Source organism: Arabidopsis lyrata, assembly GCF_000004255.2.
Source record: "Arabidopsis lyrata subsp. lyrata unplaced genomic scaffold ARALYscaffold_8, whole genome shotgun sequence".
NCBI lineage: Eukaryota > Viridiplantae > Streptophyta > Magnoliopsida > Brassicales > Brassicaceae > Arabidopsis > Arabidopsis lyrata.
In genome coordinates, this window is record NW_003302548.1 from 2,861,273 (window position 1) to 2,871,506 (window position 10,234).

At 37.4% G+C, this 10,234-nt stretch overlaps 2 protein-coding genes, 1 long non-coding RNA gene and 1 pseudogene across 4 annotated transcripts in view; all 4 read right to left on the reverse strand.

Annotated features, from left to right (window-relative positions):
* The window catches only part of LOC110229219, a 6,799-nt pseudogene extending 4,386 nt beyond the window's left edge, over positions 1–2,413 (reverse strand). Inside the window, exon 1 of the transcript XR_002332720.1 lies at positions 1,841–2,413. The product of XR_002332720.1 is annotated as a vesicle-associated protein 1-4-like (transcript). The remainder of the gene's footprint in view (positions 1–1,840) is intronic.
* Positions 2,414–2,638: 225 nt separating this feature from the next.
* Positions 2,639–10,234, reverse strand: part of LOC9299615 (disease resistance protein LAZ5) — a 25,490-nt gene continuing 17,894 nt past the window's right edge. The window contains 4 exon segments of the mRNA XM_021028866.1: positions 2,639–3,037; positions 3,174–3,425; positions 9,756–10,177; positions 10,179–10,201. Coding sequence (XP_020884525.1) covers positions 2,779–3,037; positions 3,174–3,425; positions 9,756–10,177; positions 10,179–10,201 — 956 coding nt within the window. The 3' untranslated portion in view covers positions 2,639–2,778.
* LOC110229222 (protein PHLOEM PROTEIN 2-LIKE A8) lies at positions 4,492–5,805 on the reverse strand. Its single transcript, XM_021028901.1, has 2 exons — positions 5,037–5,805; positions 4,492–4,906 (listed from the first exon to the last, which is right to left on the reverse strand). Exons 1-2 carry the CDS (start codon positions 5,525–5,527, stop codon positions 4,639–4,641), a joined length of 759 nt encoding a protein of 252 aa, XP_020884560.1. The 5' UTR covers positions 5,528–5,805; the 3' UTR covers positions 4,492–4,638.
* Positions 7,396–8,677, reverse strand: LOC110229224. The gene is made up of 3 exons (XR_002332722.1): positions 8,561–8,677; positions 7,887–8,065; positions 7,396–7,759 (listed from the first exon to the last, which is right to left on the reverse strand). It is a non-coding gene; the product is annotated as an uncharacterized LOC110229224 (long non-coding RNA).

Genomic DNA, 10,234 nt, shown 5'->3' on the forward strand with positions numbered 1-10,234 from the left:
ATAAGCTAAGCTCCACGTTAAGGCTAAAGGATTCAAGAAGTCAGAATCTGATCACACGTGGTTTACTTGTCCAAAATGATCAAGGCATTTTAGTTGTCTTAATCTATGTTGATGACTTGATCATCTCGGGGAGTAACAAGGAAGGTATTAAGTCTATCAAAACCTCTTTACACAATGCTTTTGACATTAAAGATCTTGGTGTGTTGAAATACTTTTTAGGTATCGAAGTGTGTAGATCACCGGAGGCTCTATGTCTCTCACAAAGGAAATACACACTCGATCTTCTAAAGCTTACGGGAAAGCTAGGAGCCAAACCGGTTTCAACACCATTAGAGCCAGGATATAAGGTCAATCGAAAGGGGGAGAAGGATGATAGACCATATCATTGCCCGGAGCAATATAGAAGACTTGTGGGTAAGTTAATCTATTTGACCTACACTCGGCCTGATATCTCTTTTGCAGTGAATCAGGTGAGTCAACACATGAAAGAACCCACGGTGTACCATTGGAGTATGGTAGATAGGATTCTAAAGTATCTCAAAGAGAGCCCCGGCCAAGGCATTTGGATGGGAAAGAACTCAAGCACGGAGATAGTTGGGTATTGTGATGCGGATTATGGTGGAGATCGTAATGATAGACACTCGACAACCGGCTTTTGCACCTTCATTGGGGGAAACTTAGTGACTTGGAAGTCAAAGAAGCAAAAGGTGGTGTCATGTTCAAGTGCTGAAGCGGGGTATAGAGCTATGAAGAAGCTTACAAATGAGTTGACATGGTTAAAGGCGCTTCTTAAAGACTTTGGGATAGATCAAAAGACGCCCATCACATTTCATTGCGATAACCAAGCGGCTATTCACATCGCCAACAACCCGGTGTTTCACGAGAGAACCAAACATGTGGAGATAGACTGCCACAAGACTAGAGAGAAGATCCAAGATGGTACTATCTTACCGTGTTACACTGAAAGTTCGGACCAATTGGCCGATATCTTTACCAAGGCAGCAAGTACCCAAGTTTGCAAGTTTATTCATGGCAAGCTTGGACTTGTAGACCTAACACACCCTTGAGAGAACTTCCCTACTTATGTCAGTGATACTCTTTTTCCCTAAGATTGGTTTTGTCCCACGTGGTTTTCCAATCTTAGGTTTTTAACGAGGTCACTCGCATAAGTGTCAAGTTTATAACAATGATTATTGTAGTATAAACTTGAGGGGGAGTATTGATCAAGAAGATATTTTATTCTAACTAAGTAATAGTTATGAATGAAATGTGTTTCTTGTTATGCAAGTAACTGGTTTGAATAAGAGGAAGAGAGGTAACGGTCATCTTGGACCGTACGGACGCGGGAAGGAGACCATCCTTATCCGGATGGTGCTAAGCGCGTGTACGGCCGTGTCGTGTAGTGTATGACCGTTGTCATGAGCTGGAAAGTGGCTAAAGCACACGGTGACTCACTAGGCTGAATGAGGATGCTTTTAAGGTTATGTGCATACCCATCTTGACCTAGTGAGCTCCCTATATAAATCGTGTGCAGCCCCAAACCATTTGTAACTTTTATCACATTACAATCAATCATCTTTCTCTCTATTATTCACCATGTTCATCTCTATCCTCCCTACTTGATTCTAAACATTTTCAACAAGAATCATCAAGAAAACTCGAGCATGGCGATCTTGTTTGCGCATAGATCGCTCAATCATCTAGGCTTTTTCCGGTTAATTTACCCACGGTCGGTTGGTGGGTTTGCGTAAAACTCCTTACCAAAGATATCTACTAGTCCAAAGATTAGTCGGGCATAGATCCAAACATAATCAAGAAAACATGTATTTTGAAATATTACCCGTAATTTGACCGGGAAAATCCTATTCTTTTTTGTCACAGATCTCAGGGCACACTCCCAACCCTTGACCCTCTCAGGCTCCCCTGCATGTTTTTGCTTCAGTTGCTTAAAAGGAAGGGAAAACTCTCCATCAAGACCGCCTTCTCCATCGGGATTGGCTGCTCTTTTCACATCGTCCGATCTTACGTTATAGAAGACTGGAATCACAACGAGTTTCTTTTTCTTCATCTGTTCATTCATCGTCACAAGCTCATCCAAACACCACTTTGACTCACAGTACCTCTTGGAGAAGATAGCAAGCGCGATTTTTGACTTCTTGATCCTTGTGAAGAGATATTGTAGTCTTCTCCCTTTCTGCTCTTTAGTGTCTATGAAGACGTTGATCCCTGCGTTTCTTAATTGTAGCTCTAGATGGTTGACAAAGATTTCGCGCAGCTCATCTCCGCGGTAGTTGATAAAAACCTGATCAGAAAGAGGTTCTTGGACCTGCTCATCCATTGGAATGGTGTCTAGGTTCGTCTGAAAAAAATAGAGAATATAGTTGGTGAGAGACTTTGTTGTCTCACTTTGTCCTTAAAAAACATTATAGAGAAACCATTCTTTAATTCTTCAGACCAATCAGTGTCAGTGACTCGATGCCAAGTCTGCACCTATCCTCAGTCTTTCTTTAATATTATACAACACCTTTGTCTCAATGGATCCGAATACTCTAAATCCCGGGTCATGGGCCGGATCAATAATGTTTTTGAAGGAAAACTATAAAGAGAGAAACCCTTAACATGCTCATACCAATATAAATACATGAAACTGTCTTTCTCATATAAGCTTGCGGACAAAAGCAGAGTAATACAGGTAAATAACAATTAAACAGAGACGTAATGGTGATCAACCAAACAGCGCGAAACCATTCAACCACGAAATGGTGATCAATCAAGAAGTTATCTGTTCGGATGTTTCCGTAAACAATAAAGCTGGTGCAAGACACCAACCAAAACCGGAAAACCTAGTAAACACTTAACAGCTTTGTAAACTTTCACATCAGTGCAAAGTAAACGAGCTACAAAGAGACTAAAGATAAAAACCGCAGCTGAAGCCAAAACAAACACTTGTCCTTTCATAATCTTTCTTCTTTCTAGAGAGTCTGTTAGCTCGCTCTTAACCGCCCTAACGATTGCCATGACCAGACCTAAACCTGTTCTGCAAATATGAGTGAGGAAAAAAACCATTAGATGAGCTCAAATAAGTAGTCTCCCTAAGAACAAATTATCAAGAATTGGCTTCAATGTTCTTCTACACTCCATCTACTTAAGAGAATCATCAAGAAAATAATTACCCGTGTTCTTCTGAGGTTAAGCCGGTCCTCTCTACTATTGAACTCAATGAATTCTCCCAATTCAAGATCTTGAGTGGATCATTTGCATATTTCATCTTCATTTCCTCGAAATGATTACCGAATTCACCCTCGAGGTTCTTTACATCGCTTATGCTCACATCGTAGAAGACAGGTATCACCTTGAGGTTGCTTTGTTTTACGTGCTCGTGCATCTTTTGATGCTCGTTCAAACACATCTCTGACTCTGTATACCTCTTGGAGAAGATTATGACCGCGATATTAGACTCCTCGATCTTTGTGGAAATATTTCTTATGTCTCTCCTATTTGCTTCTGCTCTGTCTATGAAAACGTTGACTCTTTCATCTCTCAATCCCCACACAAGATATCTGATGAAATTGTCGCGTAATTCATCTCCATGGAAACTGATGAATACCTGAGGAGGACGTTGGTATGGTCTTGGCTCTGCCATGGGAGGATTAAGACTTTCTTGTTTAAAATTTGCTTCCTGAATTTATGGAGAAGAACATGTTCAGAAGCTGGCATGTTTTGGAAAATTTCATTTCAAATGTCAACGCTTCGTTCTTGAATTATCATGGCATTTAATATTCAAGCAAGTTTCAAGCCATGTCTCTTCTTTAATGTAGACATATACAGTATATAAAATGACATTATGTATAACTGTTTTATGCAATATATAGAATGGCATGTTGGGTAAATCTTTCTTTAATACATGGTGACATTTTTGTTCTTTTGACCAGGCAAATGGAAACTAATGACAAAATTTTCTTGTAAAAGATGATATATATAACGAGTGGCAAGAACATTTACTTATCACTAGATAGAAGACTGTAAATAATCATGACTCATCAACATTTAGATAGCACATAATTCTATAAGATTAAATAGAACTCTGAATGCCAAAAAGTATATGCAATTATGCATTGTGAAACCAACTCTCAACCACTTAGTGCTTGGCTCTCGTGTGTTGACACTGAGGAGACAATGTGTTTCTTTGGGTTTTGGAATTGATTCTGAGTTTTGGATAGAGAAATTCACAAGCGGAGACTTTTGGGAACATTTTGCACAAGAAAAATAAAATAAAAGAGTGGAAAGTGGTTGACACCAATTAAAAAGAAAAAAAAAAAACTTGAAAGAAACATTTATCTTTAGATTTATATTTTTCTTCAGTTTCCAGATCATAAGCAAATAAAAAATGTGGAAGTCTCATTGATCTAGTAGTTGGCCAAAAGTTTAATGTTTTATACCTCCAGTCTTAGATAGTTATTAATTTTACTAAAATTATCTAACGTGGTGCACTATCAATAATTGATGCGAGGTCAAACTAATCAAAATCAAATAATTTCATATAAAAAAATATCGAATGCAACAATGTAACCAAAATGAAACTCCCAGTCTCAGATTCTTTGCGTTTACGTATTCTCATAGAAACGCAAACGTAACCATTCACCACTCACTTTCCACAGCTCGATTGATTATCAACCGACCCACAAGAAAAGAGAAAAAAGTGAGAAGGCCTAAAACATAAGGACCAAAAACTATTGTAAACAGAAGAAACAGACTTAGGAAACGGACAACAAATCTAATCAATTCATCTGTTCTTGCCGCCAAATTGTTGCGTTTCACTTCAACGATTTGTCGTTCCATCTCGGCGATATCGTTTAAAACTTTCTTAACCTCCTCAACGATTGTGCTCACCAAATCATTTTGACGACTGTCATAACAGAGATCAAAAGATTTGTGAGTGAATAAGCTTATGTCCTGAACTAACCAAGAACAGAGTCAAGAAACAGAGCATTCCAAATTTTCAACCAAGAAGAGAAGAAAAGGGACAAAGTCTAGACCTGTATCGTGATGAAGACAAGCCAGCTTTTTTTGAAACAAAAATCAAAGCTTCCTTCCATCTCCGAAAATTTTCTGGCTCGCCGCGATGCGTTGACTTCAGGTCCCGGAAATTGTCTCCGAACTTTCCCTTTAGTTTCTTCACATCGTCTGTTTTCATCTTAAAGAAGATAGGAATCACTGTAAGACTTCCTTGGTCCACGCATTCTCTGATCTTAGCAAGCTCATCTAAGCACCATCTTGACTCGGTGAAGTTCTTGGAGAAGATTGTCAATGCGACTCTCGATTCCTCGATCCTACTGAAGAGATGATCAAGATCTCTCCCTCTAAGCTCATGATCATCTATAAAGACGTTGACATTCTCTTTTAAAAGAGCATCTACAAGAAACCCTAGGAACCCATCACGAAGTTTTTCGCCTCGGAAGTTGATGAACACTTGATACTGAGGCGGGATCGGTCCAACATCGGTAAAGAGGGAGAAGGAGGAGCCCATGGAAGGAGATGGTGTTTATTTGCAGAGGAAAAACAAGAGGATTGTTTTCTGTAAGAACGTTGGATTCAATGGTTTCAATGTATTTTACTTACACAATTATATTGATTCCATGATTGATTATTGATCTACAAAGAATATTAAATTAGTTGACTGGATTTGAGTGAGTCTTAAACTAATCCGAATAATCTTAACTACAAATTTGGGTAGTTGTTGAAACAACCAAACAAAACAAATAGACAATGACACACAGTAATATATGTCAATACAATAAAATATCATACACGATGGCAACTAAAACAAGAAAACCGAATAACCACTTAGCACTCTTGAAATATCAGTGGGTGAATCACTAAAAGAGCCATCAAAACTTGCTAATCCCTGATCATGTATTTGAAGTTCTTTCTTAACCGCTTTTACTTTTAACTATCTCCGCGAAAACACCAAAAACCCGTTCTGCAATATGCATCAGAGAGACCAACGAGACCGGGCCAACACAAGTACATAGTCTTTTCTGTTATAAGACGAGGGAATTAATTTCATGCTATTATTGCTAATGAGTACTTATTTCCACACACAGATCACAATGACTCATTATGGCATCCAAAAGATTTAGAAAGATCATCAATAGCTGCAAAAATGCATTAGACAAGTGAGCCATTCTTGATCTTTTTTGCCTATCCTAATATTTTTCTAGGGATCATTGTTGATTCTGAAAATCACACAATGAATTTGTTTAAAGGGGGAAAACAAATTCAATTAACTCTCTCTTGCTATTAATGATCAAAGACTCGAATACAGGGTGAATTTTATTGCTTAGAGACAACGGTAGGGTTTAGCTCAAGAACAATTAGGATTTTTGTGTAAAAGTTCCGGATCCCCTAAATAGAGGACAAACCCCTCTATTTATACAAGTTTAGGGCGGTTTAGAGATAAGTTAATCTTCTAAATCTTCAAGGCTTTATCTTCCGATTTTCCTTTCTTTTCGGGATTCTTCTTTTTCTTCTAGGAAAATCTCCTTTTTCTTGAATAAGGAAGTCGGTTGCAGGCAATCTCCCATCTTTGAATCGAACTCGCCTGGCGATCTCCTTCTTCAGCCTATTAACAAGCTTAACCGGGATTTCCCGGTTTACATTGAATTCTCAATTTGATTCGTAATTCGTCCGGTTTAAGCCGGTATTGTCGGAGGTGCTAATTCCTGCACCAACAATCATCCATAGCTATTTAAGATTAAGATCAAACACACGAAAATAGTGTAATGTATTTTGTAAACATACCTCAAAAAACAAAACCGAATTGGCTTTTAATGTTCTTTGACCTAAGACTTTTCAACCCTTTATATACAAATACTATACCAATTAAACCCCAATTTCCATCATTCATGAGTATCACGAAATAATATTGTGACTTTCTGAGGTTTAGGGGGGTTATGTTTGCAGTCAATCTTCACAAGTTCCTCCAAGCACTAATCGGACTTTGGGAACCTCTTGGAGAAGATCAAACCCAAAATTTCGAATACTCAAAACTTTTCAAGAGGTGTTGTAAGTTTCTCCTGTTCCGCTTGAAGCTAAGAGCATGATTATAGGTAGTCTCTTAGAAATTAATCTTAGCAATATTTAAGTAATTTATTTGTAAAAGTGATTGTTAAGAGATAGTATTTTTGAGTTAAAAATTTTGTGTGATTAATGGTAGGCTCTTAACATGTGGTTTTTAGAAAAAAAAATATTAATATAAAAATAAAATTTATAATCATAGAAAATTTAATAATTGTTGCAAATTAAAACATACATGAGATACAATTTATAACATAGATGACATAAAACACAATAGTTTTAAACTTGATTTTCGGAAATTTTTTGCCATATATGCTCGACCAAAATTTTTGAATTGTTGCTTCTTGTTAGTATCATGGTATCTTTAGTGTGTGGAATTTGAGCTCTATACAACATCACACACATAGCATTCTTATAGTAGTTAGTTACTCTTCTACTAACTACACACACTTAGACTTCTAGAGATTAGACTAAACTTACAAACAAGAGCTCGACTCTCTTACACATTCAACAACTCTAATAACTCACTTGAAAAAAGAAAGTAAGCCTTTGGTCTGTAAAAGGCATATCCTTTACAATCACTATACGCCACTTTCCAATGTGATCATTCTCATTGATCTTATGACCCCTCTGCTTCTTGTGTTGCAAGAGTAACTTCATCCCAAAACGCAACATAGCAAACCTGCATCCACAAACCTCATTCAGGATTGGATAATGATCTCTGGAATTGGTTTTGTTTAAAACCCTTACTCGATATGCAAGAGAAACAGTAAAAGAGCAGTGGACAGGAGAAAATCAAAGTGACCAACCTTTTGACTTGATGCCTTAGACATTCCAATAGGTTCATAAAGATTTTATCTCCACCACCAAAAGCACACGTCGAGACTACAACTTCACATGTTTGCATAAACCTCTTATCCTTATCCAAAATCCTAAATCCCCCATTAGCATTAAAAAATCCACAATGCAACGAAACTGTTTCCCTTACCTGATGCAATAAAATCAATACTCAGTTCAACATATCAACTAATCATTCCACAACACAGAACAAATAAAACGAAACAATACCCAAGTTTTAACCAACCAATAACAAATCAAAGAAACTCTCTTTTTCAACATTCATGGCCTATTCATACAAAAACATCTTAGAGTAACCTAACAATCATGCGTATAGCATCAAAAACTTATCAAATTCATGAATTATAAAAGGATCCCAGAGAGTATTAATCGAAACAATCATCAACACTCATGAAAAAAACATTCTCGGACAACAATCGGCTTTAAACATGCCTAGTTTCTTTTACTATCATAACAATCGGCTTTACTCATGTATTACAACACAAACGGACACTCGTTAACCTAATGATTCTAATTACCCTAATTTTACTAACAACTAATAACCCTAAAATCCCCAATTCTATGAACCCTAATTCTAAAAACTCTAATCACATATCAATTCATACAATCATAGATAGATTCATACCATGACAAACCGATTGGGGAAAGCTTCACTCTGATTTGTTGAAAATAATCGGAAATCTTGTGAATTTCAGTGGAAGAAGAACAACACTCCGACAACACTCGTGAAAGAGAGAGAGAAAAAAAACAGAAGGAACGTTCCTTAGTTTAAAAGGAGTAAATGCAATTAATTTAATCAGTTTTATCCCTAAGATTTCCCTAATATACTGCCGTTAATCATGCTCTAAGCCAACTATACAGACATTGACCCCTCGAAATCTAAAGTTATGTTGGCAATAGAGCAGTGGTTGGTCACTGGTCAGAGGTACCTTGCGGAAGACGTAAAGACAAAAAATGTAAATAAATTATCCTGTAATGTAGAACGCATTAAATCTTTGTTAAAATATATCTGGTTCATATAAAAAACCTCACAAAAATCATTTTTCATGTTCCAAACTTACCGTTCCTAATGCTATCCCGCAGTACCGCTATCACATTCCAGGCACCACACTCGCGCTGGCATAGCCGATAATAAAACGATCTGAAGAAGAAGACTCAATCCTTCCTGGTTCCATCAAATCTCCAACATTACAATATACGTTTATAGGGAGACCCATCTTCGTTTTCAAAACTCTGAAATTTCATTTCTTACATGAAAGCTTCCTTCCAAATATTTATGTTTCATCCGGATAGTTGAAGCTTTATGCCTTTATCACTCGTATTCGCATAAGTTGGACTATTATTTTACTTTTTCTCTCTATTTTTTTCTTTGATTCCCAATATTTCTTTTTTAAAAGTTCAGTAGTACATGTATGTGTCCCGGGTAAAGCCGGCTATTTTCTTAATTAACTTCACAGAACTTAAGGGACAATAGCCAATCCATTGAGGGTGGCTACAGAGATTCTGCAGCTCGATCGTGTCGTGCCAATGTCCAATTCGTATGAAGATCCCAATGTAGAAGAAAATAAAATGAATCAAAGAGGATCTTAATAATGATTTTTTTCTCTTTTTAATCAATAAGACAAGACAAACCAGTTTTAAACCTTCATATTCTTAAAGCAAAACAAATGATCACTGTGCAAACTGAAAAAACTATGATAGAACTATAATCTATATGTATAAAACCAAGACCTTTTAGGGAACAGGTTTCATGGCCATTTGCTTCAACAGAGGTTTTATGGCCATTTTCTTCAACAAAGATGTTATCTGGTTCAGCGTACATCAAACTTAACCCACAATCCACCACTTCACTATTAGAGGCATCAGTCAAGTAGAACTCCAGAGAAGCCTTTGTAGGTATAGAGTTACCAGAGTAGTGATCCTCTAAACGTTTTGTAAAGTGTGAGAAACTGACATAGCCGATAAAAACATGGTCTGCCGCAAGCCTTCCTGCAGGTTCGGGCAAACTTCCAACATCACAATCAAAGCGGATACGAGACCCATCTTCATTTTCAAAATGCAGTGTGCATTTTACAGAGAAACTGTCAATGATCGGATCTTGGTTCTGATGGAATGAGACAACTGCGCATAGAGCAATCCCGGAAAGCCTATTGTTACACCAATGTGGTTCCAGCATTGGCTCTAAGACTGATCCAACTGCTTGGTGGTGGAACCATGAAGGGACTTCAAATCCAGGATAGCTAAGTGTTGAACAAAGCTCCTGAAACTATCCCGGATGTAGTGAAAGGGTGACTGGAAT

What these genes read in the sequence shown, in the direction of transcription:
- LOC110229222 (XM_021028901.1), bottom strand. Translation starts at nt 5,527, where the DNA reads ATGGGCTCCTCCTTCTCCCTCTTTACCGATGTTGGACCGATCCCGCCT. An exon ending in TTGTCTTCATCACGATACAG is followed by an intron (nt 4,907 to 5,036) that starts GTCTAGACTTTG and finishes CTGTTATGACAG; the next exon opens with TCGTCAAAATGATTTGGTGA.